At 35.8% G+C, this 27913-nt stretch overlaps 1 protein-coding gene across 1 annotated transcript in view; it reads left to right on the top strand.

Annotated features, from left to right (window-relative positions):
• The window catches only part of RASA1 (RAS p21 protein activator 1), a 54591-nt gene that overhangs the window by 17167 nt on the left and 9511 nt on the right, over positions 1 to 27913 (top strand). Inside the window, exons 3-19 of the mRNA XM_066339318.1 lie at positions 198 to 333; positions 1091 to 1161; positions 4018 to 4135; positions 5229 to 5260; positions 7559 to 7611; positions 8246 to 8396; positions 11302 to 11380; positions 14215 to 14335; positions 16404 to 16560; positions 18143 to 18230; positions 20316 to 20393; positions 21533 to 21690; positions 21979 to 22055; positions 26076 to 26248; positions 26468 to 26627; positions 26799 to 26941; positions 27663 to 27778. Of these exons, the coding sequence (XP_066195415.1) occupies positions 198 to 333; positions 1091 to 1161; positions 4018 to 4135; positions 5229 to 5260; positions 7559 to 7611; positions 8246 to 8396; positions 11302 to 11380; positions 14215 to 14335; positions 16404 to 16560; positions 18143 to 18230; positions 20316 to 20393; positions 21533 to 21690; positions 21979 to 22055; positions 26076 to 26248; positions 26468 to 26627; positions 26799 to 26941; positions 27663 to 27778 (1911 nt within the window). The remainder of the gene's footprint in view (positions 1 to 197; positions 334 to 1090; positions 1162 to 4017; positions 4136 to 5228; positions 5261 to 7558; positions 7612 to 8245; positions 8397 to 11301; positions 11381 to 14214; positions 14336 to 16403; positions 16561 to 18142; positions 18231 to 20315; positions 20394 to 21532; positions 21691 to 21978; positions 22056 to 26075; positions 26249 to 26467; positions 26628 to 26798; positions 26942 to 27662; positions 27779 to 27913) is intronic.

The following is a 27913-nucleotide window of genomic DNA, read 5'->3' as shown; positions in this document are numbered from 1 at the left end:
TAAAATATTTATTAGGTTTATTTACATGTTTACAATGTAAACATGTAATACTGTATTTTGCTGAATATAGGCACTTGAACAGTTGAATAAATTCAACTGTTTTAAGTATTAAACATGATCCTAATCTCCTTTTCTTCAAGAAAATTTGGTAGCAAAAATTTTTTAATGTCAAGCTTCTGGGTTTTTTTTATTAACAGGATTATTGCCATGTGTGGAGACTATTATATTGGTGGGCGTCGCTTTGCTTCACTCTCAGACTTGATCGGTTATTACAGTCATGTGTCCTGCTTGCTGAAAGGGGAAAAGCTCTTATTTCCAGTAGCACCTCCAGAGGCAAGTAAAAAGAAAATTCTGAAGACTTAATTCACTAAAATGTTTGTACCTTTAATCACTGTTCAGAATTCACTTTGGGGAAAAATCGTAGAAAGTTTCTTGTTGTTTTGTATAGGTGTACATGGAGCTATAAGGAGTCTGAAAATGCATTTTTACTGATACAAAGTAATGATTAAAAAAATTTGCTGTTTAATAGAAATATGTAATGAGGAAGATAGAGTTATTGCCTTTATTGTCCAATGTAGTAACATCATTTTAAGTAGACAGAGAGAAACAGGAAAATGTTGAGCTCTTGGCTAATAAGGAGCATCGTTGTAATGTAACCTTCACTGTTCCATGACATTCTGCATATCTAAGAATGATTTCAAATATGCATCCTGTACATAACCATGGTTTCTTTCACATGCCCATCTTTAAAACAATGAAAGTAAAATGAAGCAAAACACTGCAAAATATCCCCTGTAACAAAACCCAGAACTTGAATAAAGATGATTCTGAGTGTTAGAATTCTGGACTTTCCTTCTGCTCTAAGTGAAAAAAAAAAATTAAAATAAATGGTCTTTTAATCAACAAATCGCATGTTTCTAGATGACAGTGGTTTTGAGTTTTGGAAATACAAAACTGGCAAGATGGATATAAGTGATGTTACCAGTTCTTTGCCTCAGAATAGCATAATGGTGGGGAGAAAGATTCTACAGTGTAGAATATACAGTACAGAGTACAGAGAAAAACAACATTGCTCTTTTTTCAACTGTAGCCTGTGGAAGACAGAAGGAGAGTTCGAGCAATTCTACCTTACACCAAAGTGCCAGAAACTGATGAAATAAGGTATGTTCAAGTAACAGTAGTAGCTGTAAAATCCGCAAGGGTATTTTTAAATAGTAATAATTTAGGTAGGTGTTCATATACAAATACTTTGCAGTTGCATCTTACTTGCTTGATGCAGTTAGATTAAAGGATGATATCTCTCTGTTCTTTCCTTGGAAATAAAAAGACATTTTGTTCATAGTATATTTGTTTGTACTAGTTGTAAGGGAAGGTACATTAGGTACATAGAATCAAAATTAGTAATGTTATAATTATGAAGTATGTTATGTAAAAGCCTTAGATTTTTACCAAAAGGATACGTTTATCTGACAAAGAATTCTATATGGAAATGGCATATCTGAGTGTGTGAAAGAAATGAGCTAGGCTTTTTTTTCTGAACTGCCACAGTAAGTAGATGTGTAGCTAAGGGGACAGTTCAGATCACTAGGAAGAGAAAGTGAGCCTTGGCTACTTACAGATTTAAGAATGGAAAAAGTGAGTCTTACAATAGAAGACCATTTTCTCGTTACTTGGGATTGGTACCGCTTTCTTGAGATAATTTTTTTCCAGGTGAAAAAATAGGAGGATTTGAAAGTGATTTATGGTGATCACTGATCTCTCTAATGAGACTGATTTCGTAACTTGATGTAATATGCCAATTGAATAGGGAATTTTTTTTATGTTTAGGATTATTGTCTTAAAATGTAGAGAAAAATATGAGAGCTTTATATCATTTGGATAGAAATTTATTCCAAGACTCAGATTCCAATGTGATCCTTTAAAGGATCATATGAGGATATTTGGTTTTGTAATTATGTGGTTTAGTAAGGTGATACTAGTGGGAAGGGGCTCTCTAATGGCACTGTGTGAGAACAACAAAAAAAAATTTAGTCCATTATATGCCTTATTGTACCTACCAGCTTAAGAGGAAATTTTATTGTTTGGTATTATAACAAAAATTGCAGGCAATCAAACCTTTTCTTCCTCTTTTAGGGTAGAGCTGAAATGCAAAGTTGGCATTTGGGTTTTGGGGTCTACATGGCTAAAATAGTTCTGTTCATGGCATAGCTGAGACCAAAGTTCTCAATTTGTTCTAGATTGAATTGATATGCTCTTGAAGACATTATTTATTTCAGAGACTATTGACTTAGAATTTTAATGTCATAAGTTCAAAATATTACCAAGTTAATTTCAACGTGTCTTCCATGCAGTAACTGTAGAGTGATGGAGAGTGCTCTTGTTATCTGTCACCTCTTGAATTTATTATTTGTTCTTGGTAATGGTTTGTTGCTTTTTGTTTTTTTCTGTTAGCCTACTTCAGGTGAGAGCCATGCCATAGACATTTGCTATGAAATTTTGAATTGAAATGGTGGTTAGTGAGCTTCAGCTCTTTATTGTTTTTCCTGTACCTTGATGCATCATGAAATATGATCGAAAATTCTGTGCTGCAGTGAAGGTTTTCGTGGGACCTGAGTTTGTGTCCTTAACATTTAAGGAGTAACTTAGACTAGTCTTACACCAGAAATGAAAATTCTCTTGGACCAGATGCTGGGTCCTGCACTTTGGTCACCATAAAACCCTCTGCAGAGCTACAAGCTGGAGGAGGAGTGACTAACCCCTAACCCTAACCCAATGGAAAAGGACCTGAGGATGCTGGTCAGCTGAAGATGAGCCAGCTGTGCCCAGGTAGCCAAGAATCAATGGCATCCTGGCTTGGATCAGCAGTGGTGTAACCAGTAGCACTAAGAAAGTGATTCTTTCCCTGTGCTCAACACTGGTGAGGCCACACTTTGAGTACTATGTCCACTTCTGGGCCATTCAATTCAGGAAAGACATTGAGGTCCTGGAGTGTGTCCAGAGAAGGGTGATGGAACTGGTAAAGTGTCTGGAGTACAGGTCCTGTTAGGATTGGCTGCAAGGGCTAAGCCTGGAGAAAAGGAGTCTCAAGGGATGTCTCATTGTTCTCTTCAGTTGTCTGAAAGAAGCATGTAGCCAAGTAGGGTTCAGTCTCTTCTACCAGGCATCAGTGACAGGATGAGAGGACATAATCTTAAATTTCCCTTTAGTCTAGAGGGCAGCTTTAGGTTGGACATTAGGGGAAAATTTTTCACAGAAAGGGTGATTAGACATTGAAATGCTGCCCATGGATGTGGTGGAATCACTGTCTAAGACTGGATGTTGCAGTTAGTGGCTTTATCTGGTTGACATGTCGTATTTGGTCGTAGGTTGGACTCCATAATCGCAAAGGTCTTTTCCAACCTATTTGATTCTCTGATTCTCTGATTATGAATGTTAATGCTTCTTATGCTTGTAGCTAATTGCATGGCATCTCTGGTAACTGCTTGTATTCTCTTTGCATCGCTTGTCTTCATGTGTGAGAACATAATGAATAGGTATTCCACAACTTACATTATGCAAGTAATAGGTATTCCACAACTAAGTATTATGCAAGGTAATTTTTCAATGAAAGGAATGTTATTTTCTTATAGAATATAAGATATAATAAAAACCTGTTAAGGGTTCTGTTACTTGTTTTGTACTTGATCTCTCTTGATAAAGGAACAATATTCCTGTATTTTCATATTGCTGTGTTATTTTTGTTTTATACATTAGCACACTTTGAAATTGACAGCACTGAAGCATATATTGGATACTAAACATAAATCAAAAGTATGAAAACTTGTATATAATACCCACTTAACTGTTGTAAAGAAAAATATATGTGTGCTTGGAATATCAATTGCTTTGATATTCCATTTTTTACAAATAGATTTTCCCAAATATTTTACGGAAATTATACTCAAGAATTCATTATGTTCATTAAACTTTATATTATGATTATATCTCTGATTTAAATCTTGCTGTAACCATCCTCAGTTTCCTTAAAGGAGACATGTTTATTGTCCATAATGAATTGGAAGATGGCTGGATGTGGGTTACAAACCTACGGACAGATGAACAAGGTCTTATTGTGGAAGACCTGGTGGAAGAAGTGGTAAGTAATTGTTATATTCAAATTTCTTAAATGAATGGAATTTTTTTGATAAAATAATAATGAACAAAAAATAGTGATGTTTAATTGCGTGTTTTTTAACTATGTACTTTTCTAAACCTAGTAAATTCATCTCGAGTTCTAGAATATTAAAACAAACCTTTAAGCCTAATTCTTTATCAAAAAATGTTTATTCATTTGTTGTCCAAAGATAAGTACAAATGAATGGTACTGTATATTTACTAGGCATTTCCCTAAAATCTGCTGTCCTGGTGAAGAATTATTAAATTGCATTTCTTTCTTGGAATTCCCATGAAATGTCCAATAAAACAACTGACTGTAATTTTGCATCGTAATAGATCTTTCTCGTTATTCAAGGATGAAATTCAGTTTAAAAATTTATTGGTGAGAGGAAAAAAAATTAAATAATATCTTCTTACACAGTATGTATATTTTGCTAATAGCAGTGCTACTTGAGATATTTTCCATATAGGATGAGAAACAAATGGGAGCAACACTGGGAAGCCCCCAGTTTTGCCAGGTTAAACAATATCTATGCTCATGCTGCTCCTACTGGTGAAGTGGTGTGTTTTGGTTTCGTTTATCAAGGTTTTGTTCTGATAAAAGCTCTCACAGCTTTTGTTTCCATTTAATTAAAAAAATAAATTGCTTTTGTTCAGGTTTTATCAACAGCTCCTGTTGATAGATGTTGATAGATGACCTCATGGGTCATCTACTTAGGATGTGGATAGCAAAATTGAAGCGGCAGCACTAGACTGTTGATCTGTAGACTGATAGGTCAGTGGTAATTTAACCTTAGGAAGGCTGAGAAGGTTGAAACTCTCTGAAAAGTTACTGTCTCTAAAGGACTTGGATCATGACTGAAGTAATCATCAGAAATCACATTTTTGCAGAATTTTCACCTGATGAATGAAGGGGAAAATTTCATAGAGCTGCAGTAAGCGCTTTAGTTAAAAAATGCCTCAGACTTCTATATGTATTTTTTTTTCTACAGAAGGCCTTAACTTATGACTTTTTTGTTTTTGAAATTGAGTTGTACTGTTGTCATTCATTTGCTATGTTAATTTTCTCATAGGGAAGAGAAGAAGATCCCCATGAAGGCAAAATGTAAGGATTTTTGTTTTGTTGTTTAAAAGCAATCATAACTGTTTGTAAACTTCTACTCTGAGTTTTCTAAGTTTTTGAGAAAGTGACCAAAAAGATAAATTTTTTAATCTCAAGATTAATTTATATACTAGCTGCTGCAGATGCTAGGATAGTTAACATGAAAAAGTCCTGTAATAGGTATGTCTGTTGCTAATGGGTATTGCAGTTCTGAAATCTTAGATAAGGCCATGTGTGATTGCTTTCAGCCAGAACAATGCACAATGGAGTATTTCTTGAACACAGGTGCCTTGAAGATAACAACTCTAAGTACTGTACCAAAGTAATATTAAGACAGTGTCTCTGCCTCATGGGCAGGAGCATTGACCTTCTGGAGGGTAGGAGGGCTCTGCAGAGGAATGTGGAGAGGCTGGGTTGGAGATGCCAGTGGTATGAGATCCTGCAAGGCCAAGGGATGGTTCCTGCCCTTAGTTCACAACAGCTCGTGCAGTGCTGCAGGCTGGGGTGGTGGCTGGAAAGCGGCTCAGCAGAAAGGACCTGAGGTGCTGCTGGTCAGCAGTGGCTGAACATGAACCACTGTGGGCCCAGGGGACCAAGAAGGCCAAAGGCATCCTGGCTTGGGTCAGCAGTCATGTGGCCAGCTGGACCAGGGCAGTGACTGTCTCCCTTTCAGGACTGGTGAGGCCACACCTTGAGTTCAGGTTCAGTTTTGGGCTCTCGTGGCAAGAAGGACATTGAGGTGCTGCAGTGAGTTCAGAGAAGGGAATGAAGCTGGGAAAGGATCTGGAACACAAGTCTGGTGAGAAGCAGCTGAGGGAGCTGGTGGGGCTCAACCTGGAGAAAAGGAGGCTCAGGGAGAATCTCATTACTCTAGACAGATGCCTGAAAGGAGGTTGTAGCCAGGAGAGGTCTCTTCTCCCAGGTAACGTGATAGGACAAGAGGAAGTTTGCTCAAGGTATACAAAGGGAGGATTAGATTGGATATTAGGGAAGGTGCCTTCACTGGAAGGGTTGTCAAGCCCTGGAACAGGCTGCCCAGGGCAGTGATTCCATCTCTGGAGGGATTTAGAAGGTGTGTATATGTGGTAGTTGGGGACATAATTTGGTGACAGACTTGTCAGTGCTGTGTTAAGGATTGGATGGGATGATCTTAAAGATATTTTCTACCCAAAGTATTCTGTGATTCTTGTAACACTTAAAGTTTGAAGAAAATATCACAGGACTATAAGGTTCCTTCTGTTTTTGTAAATGTGTAACTTTTTTAAAAAAATTGAATGCAATGATGTGTCAGTCTGTTGATAGATTACATTCACAGGTGAAGAAGAGTGGCAGATAGTTGTGAAAAATGTCTAGTGCCTTGATGACTTAGTATGATGTTCTCATTTGTTTGTCATATTTGTGCTTGGTTTTTTTTTTTTTTTGCTGTTTCCCACTTTCCAAGAGGCTGGTGGCAGAAGGAGGCATTTCAGTGGTCTGTTTGGTTTATTGTATTCTACTAGTCAGTTTGGCAGTATGGATGTCTTCAAATGTTGAATTTTTGTATTTGCAAAGTAGCTTTAGGAGATACCTAGAGCTTTGGTTCTGTCATTCAGCGGTTGTTTGCCTTTCAGAGGAATCCATAAATTAGTATCTGAATGTAGTATGGAAAGAAGGGTAGAAATTGGGGTCTTTTACGATAGATGAAAGCATGATATCTCTAACTTCCCTTTAAATACAAGTTATTAAGTTGCAGCATATCAGGCTTTTCTGAATAGTGGTATCAGGGTGAGACTAGGCAGAGGCTGTGAACTTTTGTGGGGTACTGCTCTGACACACAACTCTGGGAAAGTACAAGGTGTGAGGTCAAAGCAGTTTGTATTCATTAATCTAACAAAGCTAGGTTTTGTTTCCATAGCTCTGACAAATTTGAATTTAAGGTTTTCTTTGTGTTTAACTTCCTGTTTGAGCTTCAGATTTCACGATTCTAGTACATTCCTATATGACTTCACATAATGCCTATCAAATTATCTGCTTTCTTGACAATTCATATCAATCTCTAAACAGAATTGTATTTGAATATCAGCTCCAAGTGTTGGATATTTTTTGGAGGTAATTTATTTATATACCTGTTAGTGTTAGTCTTTTCATCCCGTTGGTAGAAGAGAATCATTAAGTAGCACAGACATTGATTGTCTCATCTATATATATTGGGTCTTTTTAAATAAAGATTAATTCATAGGTGCCAGAGCCTTGGATGTCACCACAACCAAAAAAGAGATCTGGTAGTCTTGCTTTCTAATTTTTCTCTTCCTCTTTGTTAAGATGGTTCCATGGGAAGATCTCCAAACAAGAAGCTTACAATTTGCTGATGACAGGTATGGGTATTTCTCGTGTGAAATACAGGGATAGTGAAATGGCACAGAAGGATCCTGTTAATATTAAACTGTGGCAAAACTTCCTTTAATATCTGAACATACATGAGTGTTTCATATTCCCCAACCTGTTTGGTTGCTGCCTCAATAGAATACTACATTGGAAAAAAATTTTCATGGCTATTAATACTGAGTATGTTCTCAAGTAAAGTTAATTCTGTAATTTTTCATTCAATTAATTTTTAAATTATTATATATGAAATCGGTTACTTCACTTCCATAAAGCAAATATTTCTGTAAATGAAAACAGTACTTCTGGCCCATGTTGTTTAATACCCTACTTTAAATACAGGAACAGAGATTGTGTTTTTTTTGAAATGTTATCAAACTTTTTTTGTATGCTGTTTTAAAGAGATGGCAAAGATGTGGCTATGTTGCAGGCTACAGCTGAACCATTTTTTGTTAATTTTGGTGGTTTAGTACTAGTTCTTCTAGTTTGAGATCACTACTGGAATTTGCCTTTATAGGGTTTGTATTTCTTCAAGTGTGCAGTTCTTCCTAGTTTATGTAGAAATTGATTTAGTAAGGGTTTGCATATAATACTAAGAAAAATAACACTATTATGATGTCTTTTCAGTTGGTCAGGTGTGCAGTTTTCTTGTGAGGCCTTCAGATAATACCCCTGGTGATTATTCACTTTATTTCCGGACCAGTGAAAATATTCAGCGTTTTAAAATATGTCCAACATCAAACAATCAGTTTATGATGGGGGGCAGATACTATAATAGGTGAGTTCTTGTGGCAAAAGGAATTGTGCATTTATGCTTGTATAACTTGCTCCTGATAATTATTTACTACTATGGTTTTAAGACTGTAGTTACTTTTATACTGAATATTTCCTCTAATTTCCTTAGTAGTTACTTCTAACTGAGCAAAATCTTGAATAGCTTATATAGCTAAATAGCCTAAGTGTAACTTGTTTCTCTTGAAGTATTTGTGCTTCTTTTGCCAGTTGCTTCACTGTGTAAATTGTGGTTTGAATGAATCATGTGGGTCCATAATTTGTGTATGTGTAATTAGGAGATTACTCTATTTGAAATAGCTTGGAAGCTTCTCCATGTATTCATCTGTTTGAAAAGGGGAAAATAAAAATGCTGATTTTTATCTGAGACAATCGGAGCTTTCAAATAATAAAAATGGGTATTTACAAGAAAGGGGAAAAAACCAATTGTTGGAAAAAGTTACTAAATTGTGTTGAAATACGTGCATGGTACTTGGAACAGAAATACAGATCAGTTCAGTTAGAGTCAACAAACTTAAGATGTGTTTCTTTTGCCATTGGTACAAAATTATAGTAATTTGTACAAAAAGAGAAATGAGATGTTTCCCCTTTTGTGGGAGAAACTATCAGTACACCTCCATCTTTGATAGTATTTTTTTAGAGTTGATGTATCTGAAGGACATTTCAGTAGGGAAAACTCACTTTCCTCCTTAAACAGAAGTCACTGCTTGCCTTAAAAAAAAAAAAATCCAATCAGCATTTTTCCAGTCCTGCTCACCTAGAAGTGGAGTATTCTTACCCCAGTAGAGAATATTGGTTACTTCTAGCTTGCCTTCTGAGTGGATAGAGATTCAGCAGCTGGTGTATCTGAGAAAATGTCAAGATCTCCTCACTAAGTTCAGTGGATTTTTTTTCATGTGATTTCACTCACATGATGCCGTGAGGCTAAACAATTGGATCCTTATGAATCTATGCCTGTTTCACACCCAGGCTGCTTGAATACCTTCTTCATTAATCAGTCTGGCCTCCAGCCATCCTCAGTGAAAACCAGGCTAGCTGCAGGTCAGCCTTTCATGAGGGTAAATGCTGATTTCTTGTTGCATGGCTTATTAGGAGGATGATAGGTCAGAAGCCCCCCAACCTTGGTGATGTCAGATTAATCATCAGGTTAGCGAAACTCTTTTTAGTCCAAAATGAGTTTGTAGAATTAAATAGTATACTTTCAGAAAGTTACTATGTTGTTATTACTTCAGATTACTTTATAATACTGTGCTGGATTCACTTGGGGTATAGATTACATTTGTCTGAAAGAGGTTCTAAGCAATAAATCATGACAAAGAACTGTAAAATTTTTTTGCAGTGTTTTGGTATGTAATTTGCATATATTTTCCTCAGTGTGAAGAAATCTTGGATTTTGTTGTGTTTGGGAGAATTGTCACTATACTCTTGAGCTCACACTCAGTTTAACTTACTGTGTGTATCAAGTTGGTAATTTGCTGGAAGTTCAAACATGTAATGAAGAATGCAGCCCTTATGTGCTCCATCAGGGCTTGAAGTCCTAGTCTATATATAACTCTTAACTACAGACTGAGTTTATTCTTCAACCTATATTACAAATTTGCAGAAATTTTGCAGGCACCTGCTCCTTATATTGAAGAACTCCTAATGACATTTTTAATCGAGGAGTGGTGCATTGAAGGTCAAAGTATTCCTGATCTGTTGAGTGAGAAAATTCATACAGTGCTGTTTTATTGATTAGAAAATGTTGGTAGTAGCTGTTCAACTTGTGAAATATAGTGACTGAGTCATTGTTTTTTGTAGTGTGACACAGTTGAAATTCTTATATGGAAAACAGCATATGCAGACAGCATTTCAGTAAAAATTGAAATTAATTGCTTGATTTCATTAAAACTGAAAGCAACATTCATCTCATTTTACTCACCTGAAAAATAAAAATACTTGTAGGAAGGTCATTTTATCAAGCTTGCACTAGTTCATAGCTTCATAATGAAATAGAAAAGTCAACCAAGATGCCTTGATACAGCTTTATTTAGAAGTTCTTGAGATTTTTACAGTATCAGCTATTGTTCCTGTGTTGCGCACATGCCTTATTTGTATCTTTGCACACACAGCTGGGTATGCATGAACTGAGAGGACACACTGAATATATTTTTATCTACTTACTTAGGTATTTTTCTAGATTGACCTTTTGCATGTAAATGATTAATTTCTGTTGATGTCCCTGTTGCTGTTCTTTATTACAGTGTGAATTTCAGTAGTGCAAAAATAATTAGAGCAACTTAAATGCCTTGAATTTAAGCTTGTATCTGTCACTACTTCTCTTCTGAGCCTTCCAAATGCAATTGCAGTCTGAATCTGTTGATTGGAATGAATGCTTTCTTGTAGAGGAGTGCTGCTGACAGGAGTATTTAAAAGGATAGCTCAGTGATGTCCAGTCATAATTTGTATAAGCCCATTACATTTTTCTTTTCTCCTAGAAGGAGATTGCCCTTCACTCAGAGCATGTCTCATTCCACTTGGCTCATTACTCTAGGACTTACTTGGAAAGTTATTGCCAGCGAAATAGCAATTTTCAGCCTGGTTGGAAAGCGGGTAATGCACATGTACTACCTGAATGTGGAAAGTTCAGTGTCCTCATTTGACATTTTCAGCAAGTCATTAAAATATTTTTCAGAGTTTAGGATTAATACATTCTGAATACAGATTTGTGAACTTTCTTGACTTCAGTATATTAGTAAATCCTCATTTCTGCAAATAAGATTATGATGATTAACACTTCATTCTATTAAAACTTTGAGAGAAAGTTTTCTGTGGTTTTGTGGAAAAGCAGATTCTCAAACAGTGGAAAAATTAATGTGCTTAACATTTCAATATTTTTCTTTCTGGAACAGTATTGCTGACATCATTGAGCACTACAGAAAAGAACAAATTGTTGAAGGATATTATTTAAAAGATCCTGTTCCAGTGCAGGTACGATTTCGTCTCTGAGCCTTTGATGTTGAAGTCACAGACTGAGTAATTATCAAATCAATTTATGAACTAAATTACAGCTGAGATACCAGTAGTAGTAAAGCAGCATCATCTCCAGTAGTCAGTCATCAACACTTTCAGTGTTTTCAGCTCATCTGTTTCTTTTGTTTTATCTTCCAATACCTACACTTACCGAAGACTGGCTTGTAGTCAACAGAAAGTGTGGTAAGTTCTGTCTGTGCTGTGAGGTGTTCGACCTCTGCTCTGTGCCCCTGGCTCTGTTCTGGGCTCATGCTTTGATTTAGTCCCATTTTAAGGGGAGCCAGTCTACCCGTCTCTTCTGTGTCTGGGGTTTTTCTCTTGCCACAGAAAACCTATACACACTGAAAAGCTTCAGGGATGATTGGAGGGCTGGGACGGCAACACTATAGCCCAAGTTTATTCTAAGAGATCACCGGTAATAAGTACACTACATAATTTAGCTTTTCATGAGCTTACAGCTGGTTAAAAAAATCTACATGGCAATTTTTTCTGTTTCCAAGCTTTCCTGTTTCAATGGAAATGAGAAATTTGCTCTTCCTGTCTGCCCTAATGAGACCGGCTGCCAATTCATACCTCTTTGTGGGATCTTTCTTATTAATAGGAGAGCATTTCTTCTGTTCACCAAGCTAAACACACAGAAGCTAACATCACAAAGAGACGGGGTTTTCATAGTTGCCTTGCTGCTAGCAGTTTTGGAGTGAACTCTCGTTTCTTGAGCATGTACTAGAACAATCTAGAGTAGTACCATGTTCTGCATAATTCCCTTTCCCACTGAAAGCACTTAATGAATATACATATAATTTTCTGTGGTGGGTTCACCCTGGTGAGCTGCTAAAGACCTGCGCCTTGGTTTGCTCACTCCCACTCCTGTGGAATGGGGCAAAGGCAAAAATCTCCTGGGTTGAGAAAAATATAGTTTCATAAGCAAAGGAAGGGGTGATGCAGAGGCAATCACTTAGCACATCTCAGAAGTAGACTGATGCCCAGCTGCTCTCTGAGACCTCCCCTTGCCCCACATGCTTATTGTTTGTCATATTACATGACAGAGAATAGCCCTCTGATGAATTGTCATCATCTGTCCTGGCTGTCACTTCTCCCAGCCTCTTGTCCACCAGGCCACCTCACTGAGGAACAGGGCAGAGTGGGAAATGGAGAAAGTCGTGAGGTTATGCAGGTACTGCTCAACAGGAGCCAGAACACTGGTGTGTTACCAGTACTGTTTCAGTCAGAAAACCAAAACACAGCACCCTAGGGGCTGCCATGACAGAAGTTAAGTCTATCCGTGTGAGACGATTATGTTGGCCTGGCCAACAGTATCACAGCCCAGTCCTCCACTGAGTGACTCAGCTGTTAATGTCTCATTTTCTGTAAGTGTCTGACAGGTGTAACTGCTGTCTTGCACTAGGAGATGTATACATCGATATTGGAGTCTTTTTTATACTTATGTCCTTGGTGCTTCCCCATTGTTTCCTGCTGTTAACTTGTGCTCAGTAATGTGATTGGGTCAGAAAGCAAATAGGAATTTTGAGATTGCTCCTTGGAAAAACTTGATTAGTAGTTTTGTTTGTGCTCCATCATTCCTCTTTAATCATGGCAGTAAGTCTTCATTTTAGCTTTTCACATGCACAAAACTTACAGTATTAATATGTAAATCAACAAAGTCCGTATTAATAAAAAACTGCATTAATAAACTCGGCATTGACTCATTTTTCATGTGAGAGTTCTTCAGATTCTTTTAACCTAGCCATCTACATTTGTGACTTTATTTAAAAATTTAGTGCACAGTGGTGCAGTAATGTTCAGCTTTGTTACCTCCCTTCCACGTAGCACCATGCGCCCTGTTTTTGAGAGGGAAAAAGAATTCAAAAGTTCAAAAGCATCATTTCAATCTGGTGAAATTCCCGTGTCTAATATGGTATTTACTCTAAAATATTTGTCACTAGGTCTCTTGTTTTGTGCACTACTCCTTCTGTACTTATATTACAGACATTATCTTGACCGATACTGGGTTACATTATCATTTCATAACAAGGATATATCTTCCATTGTAGGTTCTGTAATTCTTGTTAATATTAGCAAATTATCTTTCATTTTGCTGTTGTTTTGATCAAAATCAAAATGTTTGCAGATACATGCACAGGAAGAAAAGCAGACTATTACAGAAGAACCAGTTCATATGTCTCTTTTCATCTCAGCAATGTCCTTACTACTTCATAGTCTTGCTTTTCTTGTATTTTTTAATGGCTAAAGAACTTCTTGCCGTAAAAGTTTGATTAGCTTACTTACTAAGATCAGACCTGGCTTGGGTTTTTGTCATATTTATTAGTTCTAATGAGATTAATGAAGGACTGTGCCACTTCAGGTCGGTTTTAGTTATGTTCTGAACGATTTTTATTGCTTCAGAGTTTATCCAGGATTACTCAGGCCTGTAAGCTTTGATAGAAGACAGTTAGAAGCTAGATAAATCTTCAAAGACTGGCATAAATTTTAACACAGTGAAATCAAAGTGAAAGATTTTTATTATTATTATTTTTATGTGAAAAATACTTCATGGAAGTTGGTCTGTATTGAAAACTCCTATTTTCTTTCAGTTTTGGAAATATGGAAGGAGTTACAGTGCATTTCTAGCAAGTATATTGTATGAAAAATGAATGCTTTAGTAAAATGTGTGAGAGAACGATAGTAGTGAGTTGGTAACATTCAGTAAGATAGTCCTGATTGCAACTCCATAGGATGCATTTTTTAATGGTAATTTCTGAGCTTAAAGTATGTTTTTCTGACATGTTTTCTAGCACCAAGAACAAGTGCTTAATGATACAGTGGATGGAAAGGAAATCTACAATACAATTCGTCGAAAAACAAAGGATGCTTTTTATAAAAATATTGTCAAAAAAGGTTATCTTCTGAAAAAAAGTGAGTTATGTTTGCTTCTATTATTTTTTTAAAGGAAGATAAAAAGCAGATAAGCTTTTTCACAGAATCATACAGTATCTTAAATTGGAAGAGGGTTATAAAGATCATGCTCCTCACAGGTCTACCGAAAGCTAAACCACATGTGTCCCAGTATGTGGGACACATACTCCTTAAACCCTGACAGGCTGTGAGTGTTTCCTGTGTATTTGACAGGCTGTGTGCATTCCTGTTCTAAGGACCGACCACCTCCTCAGTGAGGAGCTTTTTCCTCAAGTCTAATCGGAACTTACCCTGATTCAGCTTTGTTCCATTTCCTATTTCCGCCCTGCTGTTGGTCACTAGAGAGCAGAGATCAGCACCTCCTAGCTGAGTTTAGTGGTACTAGAAAGAGAGAAAAATTGAAGTGGGAAAAAGGTTCTAGAAAGTGTGTAAGGAGTGTGAAAGATCTCTTTCCTTAGGTAGTAGATGAATAGAACGATGTGATACATGAAATTACATGCAGCGTGAAAATTTTGGTGGGCAGTTCTGAAAAAAGCAGCACAGCAGAAAAACTAGGCATCCTTGTCAAAATCGTGAAATGAAATATATTTCATGAAGTGTTTATACTTAATACAGAACTCACCAAGTTCTAGCTGATACAGATCTGAGAGAGCTAGACTAGTGTGAATCTGTACATTCACTGCAGAGAACAGCTGGTTTAATTTTGTTATTCCAAGTCAGGTTTTATGTTTTCAGTCTTAAATTTAAAATGCAGTCTGCCGTACAAAGGTTATAGTGACTTTTTAGGGTTCTTATGCTGACACAGCATAACATACAATAAGCACATTAAAAGCTAACAGCTTGACTTAATTCAGTGTAACCTTCAGTATTACTCTGAAGAATTTCCATTGAACAAAATTTTGAACTTTTGAGGAAGCTAGTCCCTTACTGAGTGTTATATTTCTACTTTTTGAAAAAATCAACATTAATGGACACAGAAAAACGATATCAATAACAAATTTCTCAAAGTGACAAGAAGGAGAAGTTACAGGGGGTAATCTGAATAGTGATCTAATGCAAGAAAGAAGGTAAGAGTTTACATATAGGCTAATACAAGAGACATTTAAAAAACCCTAAACTATACCTTCTGAACAGAACAAGGGAAGCATCTCATTTATTAATAAGGGTTATTCTGAGAGGTGTAGAAAGATGTCATGGAGTAAGGGATTAAATGAGAATGACTTGAAAAAATTAGGCTAAAAGAGGCTAATTGGAGTACTCTATTGTAGACAGATGCACCTAGTATATATGGAATAAATGCAATAAAATCACTCTTCCATCTAGGAGCCGTAGTATAATAGATGAGTGTTACATTTGTATTTTGAAAACAATGTTGCTACTAGTTTATTGAAGCTACAGTGGATTTATGATGATTAAAGTATAAAATAAATGCTGAGAGTTTTTTCTAAATGGTACTCGGATTTGATCATTAATTTGTTGCAGAATGCTCCTAATCCATTGTAATTCAAAGAACCTTTTTCTGCAGCAAGTGGAACCAGCCAAATTCATACCTACAGATATCTTTGCAGGTTGATTCTGATTGAAGTTTGCATATAAAATATTTCCATTTCTGTTCTTCACCTATATGTTTTAAAGTATTGTAATGCAATCTGTTAAACATGGGTCAGAGTTTAAGAGTAACTTTCTAATGTCAGGAGTCCATTTGTTAAAAAAAATATAGCAAATGGGATCCACACTTGTCATTATTTGCAATCTGTGTAGACACAGGAGTAACACTGAGAGGAGCCCAGGGGCAGCTTATAGGCACTTGCGTAATGCTGTTGAAAGCAGTGAAGATGTTTGAAGAACCTTTTGCAACTCTACCTGCATCTTTGAAGATCTGGTTTTAGTCATGTTTTATAAAACGGAATGTGTATACTGATGTTACAACTCAAGCAGGATTATCTATACATTGTTCTTCTCTTCAGAATTTGACAGAAGGTTTACTGCCCTCTTCTGTTTCCTTAATTTACAAAATTTACATGTTGTTCTAGACAGTATTGTAACTGTTTGCTTGATTCTTGTACAGGTAAAGGAAAGAGATGGAAAAACTTGTACTTTATATTAGAAGGAAATGATGCCCAGCTTATTTATTTTGAAAGTGAAAAACGAGCCACAAAACCCAAAGGACTAATAGACCTTAGCGTGTGTTCTGTCTATGGAGTACATGACAGTTTATTTGGCAGGTAGGACATTGGCTTTTTCTAATCCTATTGCACCAAGAGTTAATAAGATAAATAATCTTTGTAAGTTCTAAAAGTTCTACATTACTTTGGTAGTTATTTGAAAGCTAACTTGGTTAGAAGTTGGTAGGTGTTTTTCTATTTAAAAACAAGTATTTTGTTTGTAGTGTGCTATATAAGTAAACATCCTCAGAGATTGATTTTGCGATTGTTTTTGCTAAACTCAAGAGTTACTTACACATCAGATCTTACTTACTGTAATATTTTCATATCCAAAATATGATGACCACAGGGGATATGATTATCAGCAAGGAAGTTGAGAATCAGAAGTCTTTTAGGTATCACTAGAAATTAAGAAGAGAGTTTATATATTTTTTATAGGTAGTTACAAAATCAACTCCACTGGCCTGTATTACAGTGTTTTATAGAAGAAGTACTACATTTACTTATATAATGAACAATAGAAGTTAGAAATTCTGGTTATACTAAGGATCTTAATATTTATTGAAAAATTATATATAGTCAACTTCCAGTTACTTTGTGAAAAAACTTAGAGACAAATATTTAAAATTAGTGGCATTTCTTGATCTGCAAGACAGATGCTTTGCTCTGTCTGGTTGGGGATTTAAAAAATATTTGTAATAATTTTGAAAAAGAAACCTCCCAACATGTAACTACTGGAATGAGGAGCACAGATACAGATAAAGACTATGAAAAAAAATAACTAGAATGTTCCCTGTGTTGTTGACAATTAGGCAGGAAGCTTTGTTATATATTGTAATCAATAAACATTCTGATTTTTTTCTCTTAAACAGCTTTTAAGAAACCTTGTGTTATGGGTTGGAGCATAGTTGGGTGCTAGGTGGTACTTAGGAGGTGTGTAGGAGGACATGCATAGTTGCAGCAGCAGCTGAGGAAGTTGTTAGTGAGGAAGTGCAGCTGAGACAGAGCTCCTCCTGTGCTTCAAGTAGCTGATAAAGAACTGTCTCTGCCTTTTCCTCGGGAGTACCGTGAAGTCTGTACTTCCACAGCATTTAAGGTTGTAGAGCTTTGTGTCACGTATACTCGAATGTTTTGTGTGTGATCTAGTACACATTTCACCATACAGGGAACTCCTTAGGTTAGTACTGTTCCCTGGAAGAAAAATCCTTAATGTAGGATTAACTGGTTGTGAAATAATGCTGAAGCTCTGCTGCTTGTAAGCTCTGTAGGATTAATCCTTGTTGACAAGTTTTTTCAGATGGCTTTTTTTTTTTGCCATAACTTGTAAGCTGGCATACATGCTTGTTCAGTACACACCATTCTAAAAACGTGTCAACATTCTGAAGCATTTACTGTAGTTTTCTTAAAATTACACAATACATTCAGAAACAAAATGCAGGATTTTTTTTGTTGGAGTTCTTTCCAGATGTGATGGTAACATGTAGATGAATAGAAATGGATGCAATTGTTCAATGCACCTTTCAGACAAACTGCAGAAATCTGTTAGTTCAGTGTAAACTTCATTTTGGCAGAGATCAAGTGAAGGTGTATGTTAGTATTTGAAGATTATTAAACTTAATTTTTGTTGTTTTTTATTTTTAAGGCCAAACTGTTTTCAGATAGTAGTTCAGCACTTTAGTGAAGAGCATTACATCTTTTACTTTGCAGGCGAAACTCCAGAACAAGCACAGGTGAGTACTTCTATTTGCTAAGTGTAAAAAAAGTAACTTTTTATTTTGTTTTGTGCAATGATGTTGTCCTTCTGAAACAGAAGGCAAATGTATCACAAATACTTAGTGGTTATATAGCAGGTGTTAAAATGGACTAGGTTGCAGATTTCTGAGGGGAAAGGTTGCTGCTGAAAATCCAGCATCTGTATTACCTATTCTTCAGGGTTTCAGTTTTGACAAATTCCAGTCAGGTCCCATGCACAGAACTACAATTATTTTCTGTCTTCTGTTTCTGGAGAACATACATGTTTTTTGACACAGTTTAACTCAGAAGAAAAAATTTACTCTCCATGTATTTTTCACGTTATAAAACACAGCATAGTAAGTGGGTGTTTTACTTCAGAGTGAAATAGAATGCTAATTCATGTATGTGTGCCCAGTGGCCAAAGCGCATTGATCTGCCTTTTCCAGCAATTTGCTGTGTATATAAACTGGTAGTCATGCGTAGTCTTTGGTCTTGATGGTGTCCAGTGTAAGGTTTTCTGGGTAGATATGGTATCTTTAGTTACTAGCTCTCTTAATAGTTATGTTAACTAATTAAGATTTGTGGGGTAGAAGCCTACTTCTGATAAATTACTTTACCAGCAGATTGTATCTAACATGACACAGTTTTCTTGTTTATTAAGTTTTAAGCTCTGCAAGTTCACAGCTCTGATGTATACCTTGCATTAGAAGTTAAGCTTTGCATTTGATGTTATTTGAATGGAATGAAAGCTCTTTAGAGCAGTCGTAACAGACTGTATTCATGCAAGCATGAAGTCTAGTATTTTTTGTGTGCCGTATATAAAGGAAAGCACAGATTTTCTTGTTAAATTTATCTCAGTTCAATCAGTTAAATTTGCAGAGATGACATAAGAATATAGTGGCATTTGTCATATGTAGTGTCAGTGTACTGTCTTTGGGAAGCAGTGTGATGTATCGTAATTGAGAATATGTAAATTAAATCCCATGCTCCTTAATCAATTTTTGTCATATCTGTAAAATCTTTTGTTTTCTAAAAAGGAAAAGAAATAGAATAGATAGAAGATAGAATATCCTTTTTTGTTTTCTAAACATTTGGTTTAATTTGTTTTTGGTTTTGAAACGGCTTAACAATCTGTTCACTGCATTTATACAGTACATAGTTGTTTCAGGTTTTTTAATAGTACAGCTTTGGCCCAGAAAAGTTTACAAATATTTCTCTTTTGAGAATGCTCAGCTTTCTTTACTTTCTAACATGTAATAGAAAGATAGAAACCTGGTGGGGTGTAGGCTGAAAGCTTTTCTTTGGAAAGATTTGAGAGCTGAAGCCTAACTCGCAAAGCTGAGAATAGATGCAGTGCATATTCCTGTGTTTTGAAAATGTGGAGGATGTTATGAAGAATGATTGAAGCAGTGTTGTGGGGGTTTTAATGACATTGTTAGATTCTACTTTGGGAGTAGATGGCAGAACTTTGAGATGCTGACTGAAGAGAAGACTGTTGGCCAAAACCTAAATTTTGTGCTTATTACATGATTATATGATTTAATGGTTGGGAGACAGTAACTAGAGAATGACACTATAACATATCTTCCACCTTCCAAAGACAAACTGGAGCATGTTGGATATATACTCTCTGTTTCTCTGTTAGTTGTTCAGTTTTTGTTTGAAGTATACAGTGTTATGACTGTCATGCAGGAGTACTAGAGAGAATAATCAAACCTGTTTGGTTTGTTAAATGCAATTTTCTCAGAAGCAAACATGCTTCGCTTAATTTTATATACAATTTGCACTTTCTTGTGGCATCACTACACTGAAAAATTGGCAAAGGTCACACTGTATTTCCATTAGTAATGCTTGATAATTCTGAAAGAGAAAATTCAGGTTTGCAAATTCTTTGAGGTTTTGTTTAGTGTAGATAATAAATTTGCTTTAATATTCAGACTTTTGTACTGTGGAATTACAGAAAACTTTGGTTTTGCCAAGCTAAAGTGAAAATTCAGATAATTTTTGCAGATGTCTGTTCTACTGCAAGAAGCTGTATTTGACTTGGTTTCATTACATTATTTTGCATCCTTCTCTCTTAGGAGTGGATGAAAGCTCTGCAAGTGTTTTGCAGTTTAAGAAAAACAAGTCCAGGAACATCAAATAAACGTCTGCGTCAGGTGAAGCTGATATTGTGGGTTGGAGGTGCTTGTGGAGGAGGAGTATTTTGTGTGAATATTCCTGTGTGCAAAATGATATTAATAAATCTCAGAATTTTTCTTTCAATGGTAGCAAATCCTGAATGAAGTCTAATGAAGTTAGAGCTGTTTGAATATGCCTCATGTGGGAAACTTTAAAAATTAATATGACATTTAAACAAGAAAAAATTATTTGACATACATAAAATACTCATAATTTACATTTTATCTACTTATAAATACATGTTGTTTAACTAATGATATTCATGTTATTTAACAAATAAATGCTGAGCCATGCTTGTGTCTTAATTTCTCTTGACCTCTTGAAAGTGCCATATTTCAGAATTTCTCAGAGAGAGAGAGAGCAGTTAGTCTTAAATAGCTATGTCTGTAATGATTGGAGAGTAACAGGGAAATACTTCAAGAATTCCTGATATAATTTAATCTGAGAAACACTGAATATAGTTATTTGTTACAGGCAGTAGAGAAGGGAATAAAATGTGAATAAACAATAATAACTGCAGCTCTTTGGTTGTGAATGTTAAAGAAGTTTAGATACTTCTGAATGAGTGAACTAATTCAGGTGAATGTACAGATAAAGTGACAGGTGCAATGGGGAGCTTCAGGGTGCAAAACCAAAGTGAAAAGGGCATTCTTTTCTTCAAAAAGCAAAGACAGTGCTTATCTACATAAAAGAATACAATGTAGTGTGTTTCACAAGAGAATTTTACATAATCTGTTAGGAAAGCACCAAACAATAAACCACTGTATTTAGAATTGTTCATGGCTCTTACTCGAAGTGCTAGTCTTCTGTTGCCATAAGATTTTCTGTGGCTGGAAAAGTTGTTATTTGCAAATCCTAATGCCTCAAAAATTATTTTAAAGATGTCTTAAAAACCCTTAATGGGTCTGGATATTTGTTTTCAGTAATAATTTGAGTTACTCTTACTTTGTTCCTTGTGCTTCTTAAAATGTTCCAACACTTTTAGTCTTTGCTCTTCTAATAAGGAGTTTTGTACTTAGTATTCACACATTAAGCCTCTGCATAGAGGATTAAAAATAATTCGTTCATGTGCTTTGTATTTTAGTAACAAAAAATAAACCATTTACTTTTTTTTCAGGTCAGCAGTCTCATTTTACATGTAGAAGAAGCTCATACTCTCCCAGTAAAGCATTTTACAAATCCATATTGTAACATCTACCTGAACAGTGTCCAGGTAGCAAAAACACACATCAGGGAAGGACAGAACCCTGTGTGGTCTGAAGAATTTGTCTTTGAGTAAGTCTTAATTATCTTGAATTGGTGAATTTCACTTCTAATTTGTATTAGATTTAAGATTCCTAAGATTTGTTTATTGTTTTATAGTATTTTAAAAAAATACTGTATATGTGTTCATACAGCAGCAACCTTTCAGACAGATTCTGTGTGGGCAGGATTTTCTGTAGGCACCTGTCTTTGCTAATATTAGTGGCTGATAGTGGTAACTCAGTATTGAAATGAAATTAGGAAGAGCTTAAATGCCAGCCATGTATAGTATTAATTGAGGCTCTCTGTCTTTTCTCCTAGTGATCTTTCATCTGATATTAATAGATTTGAGATAAGTCTTAGTAACAAAACAAAGAAAAGTAAAGATCCAGATATATGTAAGTATTTTTCTGTAAAAGATGCTTATTACATTTCAGCAGTGGATACTTTGTGTGGTTACAGTTGCTTTTGTCAAGGATTGTCACAAGAGAATTAAGAAGGTTTTTAGGTTTACCATACTGCCTGTATATATTTTTGATATCTGGTAGTGGTTTTCCATTAATATTTTTATAATGAGAGCTTCCACTGATTTAGTGATAAAATCACTGTACTCCAGTCCTGTATGTCTGACATAGCTCTCCTTTACTGTAACAATTGCTAGACAATGACTGTGCTTATCAAAAAGCAAGAACAAAGGGAAATTATCTGTATTAGTCTGCTCCATAAAATGTTAAGTTCCATGGAATCTGACTACATAGAATTTCTTTTCAGGTTTTTGGTTGGTTCCAGTGATATAGGGAAAGGTGCAGTTCTTTATTAAAAAAATAATCTTGACAGCCCCTGAAGAAAATTTCCCTATTTTTCTTTCCATTTTACCTCATCTGTCTTCCCTTACTACCACTCTGGCTTAAATCTCAAGTTACCTCAGTATCACTTAGAAGGGAAAGGATCTATTTTTTCTTCTCCTTGTGTTTGCCAGGCAGGTGCTTCTTGGATGTGCTTTTCTGTTCCAGCAAATCAACAGAAAAGTGGTAGAATCTGTCAGCTTCCTAGAAAAGAGTTCAAAGAATGTAAATTTGAAGCTGTTAAGTTGGAAAAAAATTTATTTTAAGGTCAGGTCTCTTCCCACACAATACTTTCAGTTTCATTTTATTTTGTGGGTTGGTTTTGGTTTTCTTGGGGGGGTGGTTGTGTTGTTTTTTGGGCATTTTTTTGGGGGGAAGGGTGTTGGGGGGGTGGCGCGTGTGTGTGTGTTCTTCAAGGTATCTTGTTCCCCAGTACTTGTTCTGGAACAGCTTCAGCCCTGTGTCCCCTCTTTGCTGCTTGCAGGGCAGGATGGCTCTCCCTGCTCTTTTCAAATTTGTTCCAAGATTTTTTTTCCCATTATGTTCTGATCTGTCTGTTCCAAGGCAGTCTTAGTATATATAATCTAGTGCAATTTTTTCAGTTTGCATATATTTTGTTACTGGCCTGTAACTTAGCCAGTGCTAATTTATTGGTTTTTGGTTTTCTGGGGTGTATTAAGATCTGTTGGGAAACGTTAGCCAAAGTAGGATTTACAACACATTTTGAATGGTCCTGCAGAACCTGATTCAATTTCAGATCTTCTCCTTTCACTAGAAATGTTTCTGCATAGCAGGAGGAATAAAGATATATTGTCTCTTACAAGTAAGATTGCAGTTGTGGCCTTGGTCTTGAATTCATTTGAGCTGGAAGACTAATCAGCTATGTACACCAAAGCTTTGGTTAGGAAAAGAATCTTAAAAGGGTAATTCTTGAGTGGGATACTTCAGCAGCTTCTTTGAAAATATTTTTGTAGTTTGTTCCCCTCAGTCCAGGTTAAGGAGGTGCTGTTAGTTTTGTGCATTCAGGTAATGTAGTGGAAGGTTCACCTTCTAAGAAGGGAGGTTCTGAGTCAGGGGCAGGATTGGCTGAATTCCTTTACTGCAGTTATCTACACTCTTACAGCATAAGCATAATCCAGTGTAACTCCTTTTGAGATAAAGATTACACTAAGTCAACTTGAATGAACATACATCTCTGCTTACATCCCCAGTCCCATGAAGTAGGTGAAGTTCAGGGGGTAAAATGACCTAAACCACATCATCTCTGACATATGTTGTGTTGTACTGCCAGAATAAACCTGTAACTCTTCAAAAGCAAGATCATTGGTTCCCTTCCTCAACCAATGATATTTCCTTTCCTTTTCAGCCACACATGTTACCTGTGGAATGCTATGAATTTGCAGTCCTGTACAGTTGATGTTATTCATCTTCCCAGTTATTAATGGGGTTAACTCACCTTTTCTGCTTGCTTTTCCTTCCATATAATGCAAATTGAAGGTCCAAAATTTAATTGTTGGATTCACTGCTTTTTTGCTTTCATCGTAATGTGCAAAACTTAAATACAAAAATGGTGCATGAATGAAGGCTATATTTTCAGTATTTTAAAATATTTCCTGAGTTTTCAGGTCTTTACATTGAAGTTTGCTTACTATGAATGTTCCATAGTTACTGTAGAGGTTGTTTTAAGTATTCCAGATAGTCAGAAATAATACTAAACAGTTCAGCATCAGTTCTATTCACTTTTTTGTTTCTCTTAAGTGCAAATTGCATAAGGACTTATTCAAATAAATTCATAATATGGCTTGAAAAATCCGAAGTCCTAGAATTTATTAGTAGGATTCCATCTGCTACTATTGACAGTTGAATTAGTAAGTCTCGAAGGACAAAACCACAAAGTGTTGAACTGGAGTGGAGATTCTGGTTTGGTTTTGCACTACAGTAATTAATTTCAAATCAATTCATGTGGAGTAGAAATCGCTTACTGAGAGGAGCCTACCAATTCAATGTAACATTTAAGCAGGAAAAAACTCTTACTACTTAGAAGTCTTACTTTTTTTAACATAAATTAATAACTAATAGCTAATCTGTACACTTTGCAACTTACACAGATATTTCGTATGATTCATATTGTTGATATTATAGCTATGAAGTGCTACTATAACCACAGGGAAAAACTAAGTCATCACTTACAATGTAAGTCCTGTATTTCATTCCCATTCCTCTCACTGGTACATGCCTTACATGTGCAAGCACGTAAGATGAAAAGCACATTGCTTAGTTGTGGATACTGAGCTTTGATGCCAGGGACAAGTATGCTAGGAAGGTAAATTTATTACATGGTCTAATGACATTCCATCCACACTGGTGATAAATAGCAGGTGGTGATAGATTGATTTTCATACTGTTTGACTTATGTAAATGCATTAATTTCTATCAGTTCATCAACTCCAAAGAATATGAAATAGTCAGTAGGATTGTCCTGAATAAGACATAATAAATATTACCTTTCTCTGTTCCAGTATCAAATTGTATCTTGCTGTGTATTGCAACACTGGGGCAATGAGAAATCTGCTGGAACTGTTGACAGTTTCTGCAAGGCAGATTGGTGTATTGGCTTTGCAGAGATGTAAAAAAATAAGGTCTTGGTTTTATGGCTTTTTTGTTTTTCATGTGAGGAAAGTAAAAGCAAATATCTTTGTTATGGAAAGAGAGGGTGTTTGACTGACAGGTACAGACTGATAGGCTCAATGTAAAATCAATTGTGGATTCCTCTTAGAACGTGGTGGGTGTTTCACAGGCACAGTGTTGCATCTGAAAGTACCTGGGCCTATCTTCTGGGGAAAAAAGGCCCCTCCACTCAGGAGTACATGTTCCTGCTGTAGATGGGGCTGTGTTCTCTCCTGGCTGCTGTAGCTGGCTAGCCAGCTGGTGCACCAGGATTCAGCTGCAGTCCAGGTCATTGCTTGGCAATTTCAGTACCATCATCACCAGTTAATAATACTACTATTCTTGAGCTGGCTTTCATTATCTAGTCAGCAACTGTTTGGGAACAGTTTTTAACCTTATAAACGGTTTAGACTGGAGTTACTATAAAGGTAGTATGTATGTCAGTCTTTGGAAATACCTAAGGAACACCATAATAATTAATAGGAGCAGACCCTGATGGTGGTGTCAGTCCAAGACTGGAAAAGGAATCTTTAGTGAATTCTAAAGATTTAGCCTGTTTTTTAGTTTCTGACTGCTATCTGGATTTGGAGGGTAGCGCTGTATTACCTACTTACTTGAGTGTTACAAGGAAAGCCATGTCAATACTTGTGTGGCATTTTTGAATTTATATGTATACATTTTTTACAGATTGCCATGTATTTCTTCTTCAGTTATTGGACACAGTTAAGCCATTGAAGAGAGAATTAATCCATTAATATATTGATGAAAAGCTTTTTGTTTACTCTTGCTGGTATTTTTCGCTGAAATAAGATAATGTGCTGAAAATAAAACCATTTTTTTATTTTTCAATAGCAGCACTGTTTTGGTTGAGATAACATACCTGAACAATGCTTTTTTTTCTTTAAGTGTTTATGCGTTGCCAGTTAAGCCGATTACAAAAAGGACATGCAACAGATGAGTGGTTTCAGCTCAGTTCCCATGTACCATTAAAGGGTATTGAGCCAGGATCTTTGCGTGTTCGAGCACGATATTCCATGGAGAAGATCATGCCAGAAGAGGAGTACAATGAGTTTAAAGAGGTATGAACTTAAGTTTAATCATCCATGGTTTATGTGTCAAAACCAGTTTTTTTTCATTGGTTGAGAGGGATCTCAGTAACACTGGTTGATGTAATCAAATAATAATTTTATGTGACAGCTACATATATATATATATATAGATATGTAATAGCATATTTTTCCAAAGCTGTTATATGTAAGGAGAAGCTTCTGAATATTTTAAAATTGTTTTTCTTTCAGCTTATACTCCAGAAAGAACTTCATGTAGTCTATGCCTTATCACATGTTTGTGGACAGGATAGAACATTGTTGGCTGGCATTTTACTGAAGATTTTTCTTCATGAAAGGCTTGAGTCCTTGTTGTTACGAACACTAAATGACAGGGAGATAAGTATGGAAGGTACTGCTCTAAAGCACACAAAAGTTTACTGGAATTCTGGGCAGATGGGGAGGAAAGGGTTCTGGTGCTATCTTTTTTTTCCTCCTTTAGTTGCAGCTTATGTCAAAGAGTAACCATGTTCTTCGTCTCTTTTTGATGTCTTCTCTCAGTTTTTCCAATTTCTTTTTTCAGATGAAGCTACTACCTTGTTCCGTGCCACCACTTTAGCAAGCACACTTATGGAGCAGTATATGAAAGCCACAGCAACAAGTTTTGTTCATCATGCCCTGAAAGACTCCATATTAAAGATAATGGAGAGCAAGCAGTCCTGTGAGGTGATACCTTAAACTATGGTTTAAACCTTTTGGTTTGTTGAGACAATAATTGATTGGTTGTTAGGTGTTGTGTTTACATTCAATATTAGTTGTAGAGACATTCAATAATCTCTTAGAACTAGACTTTGTTTTCATCAGAAATACAGGAACTGAATTCATTAAGAGATGTTTTAATATTCTTTTTCCTGGATTTTGGCTTCAAACATTATTCATAGTAGAACTTACAAAGTTTTTTATTCAAAATTTCTTTTAATAGTTCAGCAGGCGTTCTGTGGCTGTTATTGAATGTCCTAATCTAAGTAACTCTTGTTAAACCAAAGATATTGTAGAAGTCAAGGTCTGAACCTCTGTTTTAACTGTAAAATTCCTGATACTAAATGGTTATTACTGATCCTGAAACTCTTTTTAAATTGGCGTTCCGAAATCATGTGTTTCACTTCGTTGTGGAAAAGATAGGAATCACCGGAAATTTGGACTGATAGAGATGAAAAGGTCACACAGATGAAAAGTGATGAATATCCAAGCTGATAAAAGCCAGATAGATATGCATATTAGAACTTAAAATTGCTTCACATTTCCTGACAAGCCACTGAAAACATGCTTGAATTCTATAAGAGACCTATATAGCAGCAGAATATTTAATTTCTTTCAAATTTGGTGTGTAATATTCACAAACTATGTAGTTCTAGATGGAAGAAAAAAAATTTTTTTTCTGTTTTAGTTAAATCCCTCGAAGTTAGAAAAAAATGAAGATGTAAACACTAATTTGGCACATCTACTCAGTATACTTTCAGAATTGGTGGAGAAGATATTCATGGCTGCAGAGATACTGCCCCCGTAAGTTTGCACTTTCTGTTCAGATTTATATTTGAAAATTCTAATTTCCATTAATTACATTGCAGTTTAAAGTTATATTCTTACTGATTTATCTTAGTCTTGCTGTATAGACACAGCGGAAAATACATAGCGGGG

This window comes from Sylvia atricapilla, chromosome Z (genome assembly GCF_009819655.1).
Source record: "Sylvia atricapilla isolate bSylAtr1 chromosome Z, bSylAtr1.pri, whole genome shotgun sequence".
NCBI lineage: Eukaryota > Metazoa > Chordata > Aves > Passeriformes > Sylviidae > Sylvia > Sylvia atricapilla.
This window is presented reverse-complemented; position numbering and strand designations above follow the sequence as displayed.